The 13,036-nt window shown below is 38.5% G+C and overlaps 1 protein-coding gene across 9 annotated transcripts in view; it reads left to right on the top strand.

Moving 5' to 3' along the window:
- Positions 1 to 9,995, top strand: part of LOC121653092 (ephrin type-B receptor 3-like) — a 65,149-nt gene extending 55,154 nt beyond the window's left edge. For 4 of the 9 annotated variants that reach the window (XM_042006318.1, XM_042006315.1, XM_042006317.1 and 1 more), the window contains exons 15-16: positions 1,623 to 1,778; positions 3,516 to 9,995. In XM_042006318.1, the coding sequence (XP_041862252.1) occupies positions 1,623 to 1,778; positions 3,516 to 3,624 (265 nt within the window). In that variant the 3' untranslated portion in view covers positions 3,625 to 9,995. The remainder of the gene's footprint in view (positions 1 to 1,622; positions 1,779 to 3,515) is intronic. The other 5 variants (XM_042006320.1, XM_042006319.1, XM_042006316.1 and 2 more) reach the window with 2 other exon arrangements.
- The last annotated feature ends 3,041 nt before the right edge of the window (positions 9,996 to 13,036 follow it).

Here is a 13,036-nt window from a genome sequence, read left to right as displayed (position 1 = left end):
CTCCCCCTCCATGCCTTTTCTCTTTTCGCCCTCTTTCTCTCTCCATTCCTCTTTTAATTGTTAATGAATCTAATGCCATCAAAAAGGATGACAGGGATCAGCAGACCAGAGAGGAGGGGAGACAGTGGTGCTCTTTCTCTGGACTCACTCCCTTAACTGTGCCTTCTCCTTTACCTCCCTCACCTCCCCGCTATTCTCTCCACCACCACCTCCACTCTTGTTCATCCACTTTACTTCACTTTGAGTTGTTACAGTGTTATTAAAGCTCCCGAGGTGGCCTCTCTATCTACAGCATTGATCATGTTTTTTTAAGGCCTTTTTAGTCTGTCAACAGGTGAGCAAGTAAGTGCCAGTTACACACAAAAATATATATTTTCAGGCCCATAAAATAAAATTAAAATTCTGTTCTATTCTATTCTATTCTATTCTATTCTATTCTATTCTATTCTATCAGTCATTTAGTAGACGCTTTTGTCCAAAGCAACTTACATTTGAGAGTAAGAACAAAATAACTATTATTATTATATAGTTATATAATATTATTAATAATAATAATAATAATAATGCAGATTGTTTTTTATTCTACATGAAAAGAAGACTTGTGAGTCACCAGAGTTTGTAGCATGATTACTCATTTCTAATGTTCAACTACATGTGCATGTGAACATGTGCATCATGTGCATCTGTGTTTGCATTCCACAGTTTTTCTTTTCATGTCTGTCCACCTCTTTGCAATCATCCCTTTGTTGAGCGAACTATGTGGTGCTCAAGAGCAATTGTGTGTTTTAATACTTGTGTACACCCAGAGAGAATACTGTAAATACAGTAATTATGTGCTAAAATGCATGACACGTATAGTCTGCTGGTTAAGCTTATTTAATGCAGATGGTACAGATTTGATTTAAACTAACCAGTAAAACCACACGAAATCCAGTCTCACAAGATTAGATGTATGCATTGGTTGAATAAGGGCAAATTGGTCAACTGTCCAGAGTTTCAAGTTTTTCTTTTTTTCATTTTGTCAGCCGTGTTGGAACAGGCTGACAGCTCTCTGAAATAACAAGAAAAGGAAATAATACAGATTTCATTAGAATTGCAGTTGGAAACAGCACTTTTTCAATAATTACATCACTGATGTAATCAGAAATGCTTACTTTACCTACATAAATAATACAGTACATAAATAAATAAAATGATTACTGTCAAAATTGTTGTTATCATAATATCAAATGTTTATGCCCCCTTAAAAGCCTGATCTGGTCACAAATGACAACATTTGTTATCTGCTCTGGGAACATAAACCACCATGCCTCACCAGCTGCAGCACCAACATCCAGTACCCAAGCCTCCGGCCAGTCTCTCTGCAGTCATAAAAGTACACTCCCAAACCAAGCCTACATGTCCCCTTCCCCTGTTGCACACAACTCCTTACATTTTGTATGGAGGAGAATGGAGGAGAGGGGGAGAAAAGAGGAGGAGAGGCAGAGAAATGGAGAGGTGGTGCTCAGTGGGGGGATGTTATTGGGTGAGGTTGGCCGGTAGAGGCAGTAGAGTGACGACCTTAACCCTCTCTCTCTCTGTTTCTCTTTCTCTCTCCTTCCTCCCCCTCCTCCCCAATGTAGGGTATCCCAGCCCTTGCTTGATCGCTGTGTGCCAGACTATACCACTTTCACCACTGTGGGAGACTGGCTGGATGCCATCAAGATGAGCCGCTACCGTGACAACTTTGTCAACGCTGGATTTGCTTCCTTTGACCTGGTGGCCCAGATGACAGCAGAGTGAGTGAAGCTAATCAGGCCTGAAGTGATTGACTGGGCTGAGTTTGAGAGTCAAAGTAGAGTTACATGGATTGACCTTGAGGGAATTAAATAATCTTGTGGATAATAAACATGATGGGTAAGAGTGGGCTCTGAGCAGACTCAGATATTAAAGGAATAACATACACAAAGCTTACAAAATAACACAAACTTTAGCATGTTGGGATATTAAGCTGACGTTCCTGTACAAATAAAATCATGCCTTACAGACATACAGTGCAGTATTATGCCTTTTAATGTTTTGATTTCTAACATTTATGAACATATATTTTTACTGTTTGACAATTACTAACTATTGTTTATAAGATTGGCTGCAAATGACATCAGAAAATCAAAAATACACAGTATAACTGGATACGGCAAATTGTCTGCAGGCTCTCGCAGCTGCTTCCTTTACCTATGATCTCCAGCTGATGACTTATCCAGCATTTATATTGTTTACAAACAGGAAATTATCTAATGAATGTCGTGGAAATTGGAGGCCAGTGATGATCAAATAAATGAATTAGGATTATAATGATAAATAAATCATTCTCATTAGCTGCATAATAGGCAGGGGAGGTGGGGGTAATTTGTTTCAATTTGGCTAGGCTGACAGGTGTGGTGTACTGTGGCTTTCTGTTGCCCTTAATGGCCAGTAATTTCTCTAATGGTGCCCATTTATTATCATTTCATCATCTGATCCTGCACTGATGGGGATGGCGAAATATGTAGAAAAAAATGTGCTATGTTTTTTGTGTGGTGCACCTTAGTGCAGTATGATTGTGTGTGTGTGTTTAGACATCCTTTTACAATTTATATAAGTCTTTGGGCTTAAAGAACAATGCATGCATTCCATGTTATCAAATATTTTAATATGTGTGACTGAATGGAGAGGATGCAGACAATGACAGAGGCCAACAGTCAGCTTATCTCTGCCCCAGAAAATGATCACTTTCTCCTCAACTATCAACTAGTGGAATCAAGCAAGCGAGCTGAAAAAGATATTCTTGTGATATACTGGACAGTGTAATGGTCATGATGATTAGATTATGCCATCTGACTGATAAAAAATGCAGGTGTTTCCTCTTAAACCATTTATTATAAACTATAACAACTATGTTAACAATATGACATAATTGCCTGAGAGTAGAATAATAATTTACACATTTTAGTTATTTCTGTGGTTTTCTGGAGGTTGTTTTAAGCAATAAAAAATGTTGCGCAAAAGTGGCCCACTTAAACCTGATTTGCCAAAACAAGGACCCACATAAAGCCTGAGCAACAGGATGCTAACTGAGAAATCTTATATAAAATAAAAGAATCCTTTACTTCCTTGTTTTTCTGGCTGATGCAGGCTCTGTGAAATCTGCCAGCTGCCAAACAGTAGCTCAGTTTGCTTTTTAATCATTAACTGTCATTATAGCCTTTTGACTCCTATCTTCTTGCCCACCTGCTGGGTAACAGAAGTATGTTTCATTAAAACCGGCACTCTGACTATCCCCATTCTGCTAACATACTCTCTCAGGAAGCCATTTTATGGGTGATTGCCAGGGTGAGGTCTGTTCCTGTTCCCACCTGGTAGCGTGTGTGCTTACTTTGATGGAAAGCGAAACTTGCTGTCTACTTCAGCTTGTGATGTTTGTCCACTTTTTTTTCTTCTTCTTTTTTATGACAGAGCCACCTGCTCTTATGATTTTTTCCCCTCTCTCTCCTCAGGGATTTGCTGCGGATAGGGGTGACGTTGGCTGGCCATCAGAAGAAGATTCTTGGTAGCATTCAGGACATGAGACTACAGATGAACCAAACACTTCCTGTACAGGTGTGAATGACAGGACACACAGACGGATGCAGTCAAAGGACAGCCAAACAGGAAAAGGGGAAAGAAACTGTGCCAGAAAGGGCCACTGGAAAACCCTAGCTGCCTGACCCATCTCTGCCAATTAGACACTATGAAACTGGCTTGCAGTGCCTCTGAATATATATATTTTTTCTTTATTTTATTACCACTTACATTTCCGGTCCATGTTTTTTTTTTTTTTTTTTTTTTCTTTTTATTGTTTCTTTTTCCATCAAAACATAATTAGTTTGCTTTTGAAAGAGGAGAAAGAGTTAATTCCCTTTCCCATGCGTGCCTCACCAGGGGTGGGTTGATGTTTGCATGCATGCAGTTTTTAGTGAGTTTGGCTTCAGTCACGTTTTGATCCTCACACAACAGCCTCTTCCCTTGACCCGGCAACCTAGTTCTGCTGGTTATGTTAAGTCTAGTTGTAGGTAGTAAGAAATGAACACCCAGATATAAAACAGTGAACACGTTTGTTGTTTGAAGAAAAACAAGCAAAGCAAAAAATAAAAAAAAAAAAAAAAAGAGAAAAGATGCGTGTCAAATCACAGGAGATAGAGGATATTTCTTTCCCTTGTTTTTTTTTTTAGCGCATGTGTGTTCTCCATCTTCATATTGAAGGTGTGTTACCTAAAAGGGCACTTGCTGGAGAGGGGTGAGGTGGCGAAGAAAAAAAAAATGGGCTGCAGTCAAAGGTTCAAGAGGATGTCAGGGATCAAGAGGGTCAAAGGAAGGCAGCCACATTTTTGGACACCTGTTTCGACTGTTGGGTCACTAGACGACCTCTTCGCTCTGACCTGAAGTGACTCAGGATAGTTCCCCAGCCTGGGAACACCTGCTCATCAACAGTGTTTTTACACATACAAATATTTTTACTTTTTTTTCTCCAAACTTAGTTTCTCTGTCTCTTTTTTTGTCTTTCATTCACATTTTGGTGAGATTTATGGTTTTAAAAATGGCCGGTCAAACTGAAGTACCCCCCCCCTCCTTCTCTGCTGGACACTTTTTGTGATTAGGGGGAGATAAGGACTGTGGCAACACCATTAAGAGACCCCTTGGCCTTGTGTGTGCATTTTTGTACCTGTGTGTGTGTGCGTGTGTGTATGTGAGATTACAGTAAGTGTGCCTGGATGTGTGGGTGTATCTAGTTGCACACAAATATACTGTACAATACAGCTTCCGCTATATGCCACCATGGAGAATTAACGCATGAACTGAACTGTAATAAGGAGCAACTATATCTGAAACAACTACGCTATACTCTGTGGACAGCTGTTTTTTTTTTTTTATTAGATCCAAAAATAGACTTTGGACATACACACTCACACATATATATGTATAGAAAATTATATATATATGTGTATCATGCAGACCTGAGAGAAACCATTATGAACACCTTAATTTCTACTTACAAGTATCTGGATTTAGAATTAATCCAAATCCTTGATTTTGATTTCCTGTCCTATGTATTTATTTGTACTTCATCCACCAACCCATGGCCCCCCTCCAACCAACAACCACACGGACTAGGTTGTTTGTGAGAGTGGACTTGGAATAATCAGAAAGAAGAGAAACTCCACGAGGATCCACCTAATGATTTGATGATTATTAAAGAGCAGAAAATGCATATAAATTGGATATTGTATTTTTGTTGTTGTTCTAAACAGCCTATTCATGTTTTATAACAAAAATAAGAAAAATAACATAAGAAAAAATGGTGTTTGGACAAAAAGAAAGTGTTGTTCTGAAATGTTTGCCTGATTGAAATTAAAACAGTGGAAGGACAATGGAAGAGAAGAGGGAAAGTCATGAGGCAGAGAGGAAGTAATGAACCCCCCCCCCCCCCCCCCCCCCCCCCCATCTTAGCCCACTGGTAATAACTTACTTTTTTTTGTTCAGCCTACATTGTTGTCTGAGAGTTGGCTGTGTGTAGGTGCTCGAAATTTTTGGGAGACACCTGAATTTGATATTAATCTTCCCCAACCCATTTTCATTCTCAACATAAAGAACATTTGTGAAGCACTGAGCTGTTACTAATTGTCTTCCAGCACATTATGTTCAATTCCTGCAAACCACTCAACTGTTGTCCAACCCATTTTACATAGGACCCTTAAGAAGTTACTAGGGAACAGTTCCAGAGATAGTACTGAGTCAAACTACTCGATGCACCTTCCCATCCTTTCAGTCTCTCTCTAAAGGAGCAGTTCCACCTCAGGGCCAGCAGTTTCTCTCTATCCTGCAGGATGCTTATTATAAAATCCAAAGCTGTCAGGGGAGAACTTATCTGTCTTTTTGTCTGTTAGGTTGATGAATACAGCAGCCAATTGGGAATTGCCAGGATATGAACGTGTAGCATACAGGCATATGCAGACATAGGGCAGGTGGACCTATGATTATCTCCCATTCATTTCCTGTCTGGCCTACAATCATCCTGTCTCAGCGCTGGCTGCTGCATGATTAGCACAGTGCAGGATCAACAGCACGGGCACGCAGACAGCCAAAATCTGCAGCCCCCCCACATTTTAACTGATAGCAGCTGCATCTCTTAGACCATGCAACTCGTGCCTCTCACAAAATGGTGTTTGAAGGTGCTGGATTAAGGAGCTGGGATGCATCATTGCTGTGATCTTGCAGATAGTTCCCATATTGTATTGGTTGGAGTTGATCAAGGCAATATGTGGATGCAGTTCCTTAGGTGTGTAATAAAAAATACAGTCTTTTGGTCATGCCTCATGTCTCTAGTTTTTCAGCCTCTTTAAGCTCCTTCAGATAACGATTAAGAAAAAACAACAACCTGCTCCTTATTACCGGTAGTTTAATTTTACTCCTCATACAGATATGTTAACTAATGCTAGTGGTCTCTGCTAACAGTTTACTAATCTGTGACAGTAGTGCACACTCACATTAATTTTAGCTGTGTTCTAATACAGTGGAATAAATTTTGTGGTGAGTGGTGAGTTTTATATTTTCTTCAAAAGTGCCAGAATTGGCAATGCTATTATTATATTGATTATATTGGCATTATTATTATTATATATAAGATTTTTTTCTGTAATTGTGCGCAATAATTTTGTCCTCTAAAAAAAAAAAAAAATGAGAGGAGTGATAGAGTACTCATTATTACTCTCTCCTTCTTCTGTCAGATCAATCTTTCAGTCAGCTTAACCTCACTGTTGCTAACCTGCATGTGTCTCCAAACAAGACGCAATTGATAAGCATAACAATACAGAATGGGGGTGGAATAAAGGAGCTAAACACTATCAGATGGTCGACATGCCTACTCATGAAAAATGGCAGTTCGGAATTTTCTTGAATTATTGATGAAGTGCACATGTTTGGGGGTCTAGAGTTGTGTTCACCGAAGTCAACTGGCAATGAGTGATGAGCTCGACTGGCAGTGTTGCGCATATTTGAAAGATTAACCCACGACCACTTCAACTGCAAACATTTCATCTTTAAGTAGCTTTTGTCAGACATCCATGGGAGTGTTTCATATTCAACATTTACAGAGAGGAAAGAAACCTGTGCTCCTGTGTCTCTTGTTCATCCATCTGACTTCATGTTGCTGGAATTAAGATGGACTGTTACATTTGTGTGTGTGTGTTTGTGAGTGTGTGTGATTGTGGTATAAAAGAAATGCAAATTTTCTACAGAAACAGTTGGATCAACAGCATTTAAACTGTTAGTTGTGGTTTATATCTTCCTGTGCCAAGAGGATTCAAACTATCCTAACATTCCTTACACCTTTCTTTCCTGTTTTACATTATTTGCATCATCACATCTCATACACACACTCCACCTCCTAAAACACCCCTCACCCTAAACATACCTACAACTGTTGTGCTTTCTTTTCTAAGTTGTCTGTAAAAAAAAAAAAAAAAAAAAAAAAATATATATATATATATATATATATATATATATATATATATAGTAGGTTTTTTCTTCTTTCCTCTAACAGGCTCACCACAAATATGTCTTTTGGTCACTTTTTTTATTTTATAAAAATAAGCAACATGTTTCAGAGAGTACTGTAAATGTTTAGTCGATTAGGGGCAGGGGTCGGGTTGGATAAAGAAATGCAATTGTTAATTTCTCTTTGAAAGCATTGAGATGTATTTAATGGTGCAGACATACACAACACATAACTAAAAAAAATGATGATGCATTCTTGTAGAAATATTTTTAAAAGACCTTTTTGCAATTAAATTATTTAAGAAATGTGACCCGATTGCCTGGCTGACTCTTTGTGTGATAATTCCTCCATATGGGATTTCTTCTTTGTTCTTTAGGTACCATGCCAATTCATAATCACATACATGCTCTGCAGTCAAGTAATTGCCCAAGACAAACACATTCAGTCTTACCACTTATATTTTTATGGCCACCTCATACTACTATAATCATTACCAGAACTTCGAGGAGAATTGCAGCAGTTGTTACAATAACATTTCTTAGTGATAATGTGGCCTTAATGCAGCAAACAATATGCTTCAGATAAACATCCCTCACCTCCAGATTTAACTCTGCACATTTAGCTAAGTGTGCTCCATGTACCTTCAAGCTGGAACTGTACCTGATTTGATGTTTGTATTTCAGACAGGCTTAAGCTGCTTTATTGCCTGTGGCGTGTAAAAGCCTGAGGTCACTTAGAGTTACAGTGATTGTAAAAATATGTTCTTATAGCCTGTCTTTCATACTCACTTTTGTAGCTACAGAGACAAAATAAGTGGATATTGATCCTTGGGTAAAGTTACTCAGAGTTCGTGTTGGATAAAGCTGCTTTAGTTCTTTACTTTTGTTATAAATATAGCTATGAAAGAAGTAGGTGACAGTGCAGACAGGCCATGAAGAAAACCAAAGCAATGTAGCTAATTATATAAAAAGCTAGCATCAAAACATGATGAGGCAAAGCAGAAAGAAGACATACTGTATATGTCAAAAACTTGCAACACTTACGCTCTCTATATTGTCTTTCAAGTCTTCTAATTAAGATGAGCTCAAGTCATCTCTGCCGGCAATGAGACAACGGTCCTTTTTTCAAGCACAAAGAATAAAAGAAAAGCTTTCTTAGATCATAGATTCTACCTCCTCTGGCCCTTGTCCTGTCCCCTGACTCCCCTCTCCTCCCTTTGTTAATGCAGAGCCTTAGATCAGTCCCCCCCGGATGAGCTCAGAGAGGTTTGGACAGAAAGGGTCTTCTTGTGCTGCAGCAGGCAGAAGAAAATTTAGAACTTTTGTAACATCTTGTTCTTAAATATTGCCAGATGATAGCCTTTCTGGATCTCTTCTTAAAATCAAATATGTTTTTATAGAGACACACTTTTTTTCAGTTGACTAATTTGCACTCTTAATCAACCTCCATTTTTTCTGATTGTGGCACTGCTTTGGAAAAGGAAACTTAAATATCACATGTCCCAAAATAAAATTAAGCATGACTGTAAACATCCTGGGCCAGATTGGTGGACCATATCGTAGGTTTTGAGTTTATTTTGGCTAATTCGTATAGTTGGTGTTCCCTCTGTGCTCAATACGTAGTAGAATCTGTCAGTTTGAGGTAAATATGGACCAATGCCAAGATGAACTAGAGCATCGTACACTTTCCTCTGGCTATTGACATAGTATCACGTTACTCCAAGCTAGAGAATATTGATTGTCTGCAGGCCTGTTTCATCAAAATATGCCATATAATTCAAGAGAGAATTATTAAGACGTCAATAAAGATTAATTTTTTTTATCCCTACTCAGTCAGTGAGGCGTCTTTAGCATAAATATTGCTATGCATTAACATGTTTAAGCCACATGTTGGTCAGGGGGAGGATCAATGAAAAACATGATCACACAGCAATAAGAAAAAAAAGTCTGCTTTCTTACAACCTTCTTGCCCACTCCTTTCCTTCGTTTCCAAAGCAAGACTCCCTTTATTCTCTGTTAGTACCCACAGACTGCTCCCCCCACTTATGAGCTCCCCACTAAGACCCACATACTCGTTCATGACTACTTCTTCATCCTCTTCCATATCCTCTGCCATAATCCCTCTCTTTTGCTTGAGCTTGGCACAGCTAATTGGTCACGTCTGTACTGTGACATGGGGACCTGACATAATTGCTGGACAAATAGTGAGGCGTTTAGCTTCAGACCTGTCTCAAGCAAGCTGCACACAGACATCAGCCGACTGGAAAGCCTAATTACCACTCCAGCCTCACAACTTGCTAATTGGCAAATACTTCCAACAAAGAAATAAGTGTATCCCTGTGTGCAAGTGTTTGTTAGCGCCTTTGTTTTTTTTTTTTTTTTCCTGAATTAATGGGTCTGAAGACTAGGTTTGGAAATTAATGAGACAGAATATGTGATATAAATAAATGGTATTCTTAAAAATGTGCATTTTAAATGTAATAAATTCCATCTGTCATTGCTAAATCCATCTGTTTGTTAGCTTTAATAAAACCACACCTTCCACCTTCCTTTTCTTCATAATCTGACATTATTCCTTAAAACACTAACGCATTTCAAGGCATGCATTTACTTGCACTTAGATATGATCTAACTAGCTTTTTTAAAAATGATTTATTTGTATTTCATTAATTCCTGATACTATGCTAATAATTTTTGTTCCCCATTTTTAGAACAAGTTAAATAATTTCTTTGTTAGAGGTATAACTTTTTTCACTCATCAAATGCCACAGTCAATCGATTCCATTCAAAGAAACATCCTAAAGAATTATCTCATTGTAAAATCCCCAAATACTTGACCACATGCTCACAACGTCCCCTTCCCCAAAAAGAGGACCGGGTCTTTTCTGCCCCTGAACAAGCATCCTATTGTTGGGTGTTTGGGAGCAGCTGCATGGTCTTTCTGTCTGATAGGTTGAGCATGTCTGCCACTGAAACAATATTCAACAGGACTGCACCCAGGGACCACGGGGTGGCCTGGAGTTCACGGTCAAAGCTAGACAGTCGGTGGGAATCTGTCACATGTGAGAGGTATAGCAGCCTTCAGGTACAGCAAGGCCATTGAACAAGCACATCAAAATGCCAGTGTCGGGAGATAAGATGTTCTCATGGCAGCATTTACAGAGATAGAGTCTCTTAATTTACTGTAAACAGAGTGTAATCCCAGTACCAGGAAACATAAATCACATGGCTTAGCATAAAACCACAATGATGTAGGCCTGCTAGTCAGAGGAATAAGGCTCCCATTTCCAACAATTCATACATGATGTTTGATGAGATAATGAATTTCAATGCTTTTGGCCTCCTGCTGACTTTGTGTCCTCACCTTAGCTGACACTCTGCAGGCTTGAATGCCTTTGTGGGAATTTCAAACAGTGCAATCTATTCATTTAAATGTTCATCTTTACGTTTCATTATATGGGTCAATTTGTAGTGCATAAGACAAACATTTCAAATCAACTTCTAATCAGCTTATGATATGCTGTTGTTTACATGTATTTCTCAAACTAATAATTAGAAATAAATAAACACTTTATTCAGTAATAACAAAAAAATAACAATTTTTCTTTTTATCTGGTAGTTCCAAAACAATACCATTTAGCACACATCTTGTGATCGCTCCTTCTTTGACAATAATAATCAAGCTAAATCTCTCAAAATCATGCACATCAAGCCAAGATAATTAATCGCCCGTGCTTTGTACTTATGAAAGACGGTCATGACTTTGCAAAGTCAAGGTCATTTTTTTTTCCGTGTCATCGGTAAGCATAAAGAGAAGGGCCTTGTTCCAGCCTGACATCTCATTAACTCCTCGTCGATATTTATCAGTCTTAATCAGAGCTGTGGCAGGTTCGGTGTGATTACTTCCCGCGTGTGAAAGCAATCACACCTCGTCCTCCTCACTGTCCTTGATTTATTGAGGGAAAAACACTATGGCATGGTTGAGGAAGTTTGAAGGAGCTGTGTAAAGGGAAAACAGACTTAAAAAGAGAACATTTTAGGCTTCTACCTTATATGTTCTTATAACAAACAATTTGCACTGGGTTGACAACATCAACTGGACAAGAAGATTTATTTATTTTCTCATCTGGGAATTCAAGAAAGTCTCAACTTTGTGCCCACATCACAACCAACTAAGAATAAAAAATATTGTAAAAGTTTAATAGTTGGTTATATATATATATATATATATATATAATATTATATATATATATATGAGCTATGGCTGACTTGGCTCATATGAGTTTCATTGAAGTTGATGAATGGCCAAATCTTTAAAAAGCATTCTGCAAGCAAACTATTGTGCAGTTTCAGAGAACACTGAAATACACAGCCAGAAGCTTTATACAGCCAGCAGGAGAGGAGAATAATTACCCCACACAAAGTGTGTCATCAACAAAAGAGACAACAAAAGGAGAACAATAGAGGAAAATATGGAAATATGGTAGTATTTTCCATATTCTATATACAAGTATTTGGAAAAAAAAATACTTGATGGTTCTATTAGGATTTTAGTTAAATAAATTAAGTTATTAAAAACAATTACTTTTCATCAATAATAAAAAATGCTTTTTCAAATACACGGTGTCCATCTATTGTAACAAGGTGGCTGTGGCTCATGCAGTAGACCATGTTGTCCATTGACTGGAAGGGTGGTGGTTCAAATCCTGCTCCCCAAATCATCTATTTTTTGTGCTTAAGCAAGACATGTAAACCCCCATTACCTCCAGTTGTAAAGAGCAATATAAATTTCATCCATTATTCAATAATTTAACAACTTTGTTCAAATGTAGGAACAAAATTACTGGAAAAAGTTCAACCGAAGGGGTAAATTAATTTCTTATTCACACAAAAACTGTGGGCATTCGTGCCTGCCATCAGGGGTTCAGTCTTACTCCATGACCCTGCTAAGAACCCCTAACAAGGCCAACGTATAGCAGTCTAATGTCAGATGGCAGGCAGACAAAGGTGAAGCAACAGGGGGTGTCGGATAATGTGCTAACATTCTTGCAGCTGTGTGGAATCCAAGACCAGTGAGGTGTTTTTCCGAGGAACCAAGTGTCAACTCATTACAAAGTCTGCTTCACCTCTCTCGACTACCAATGACCTGTAAATAGTTTGAGGTGCACAGAGATGTCACAAAACAAAGGCGGAGAGTAACAAGTGTTGTGTGAGTTTAAGACTGACACAGTGGGGAAGCTGTAAAGCTTTCTGTCTGGTAAAACAACAATAATCGTGAAAATTGGGACACGTCCGATTTTATAGATTAAAAAACTCGCCATATTATGGCTCTTTATTTTTCCGTTATGTGCGACGCTACAGTCGCGTCACCGAGCTCGGTCTCAGTGCTACTCACAAAAAGTCAGCCATAGGAAAGGATTCTGATTGGTCAGAAAATGGCTGATGTATTATCTCGCCAGCAGCCAGACAGTCATATCATGGCGGA

This window comes from Melanotaenia boesemani, chromosome 14 (genome assembly GCF_017639745.1).
Source record: "Melanotaenia boesemani isolate fMelBoe1 chromosome 14, fMelBoe1.pri, whole genome shotgun sequence".
Taxonomy (NCBI): domain Eukaryota; kingdom Metazoa; phylum Chordata; class Actinopteri; order Atheriniformes; family Melanotaeniidae; genus Melanotaenia; species Melanotaenia boesemani.
Note: the sequence above shows the minus strand (reverse complement) of the source record. Positions and strands in the feature narration are given on the sequence as shown.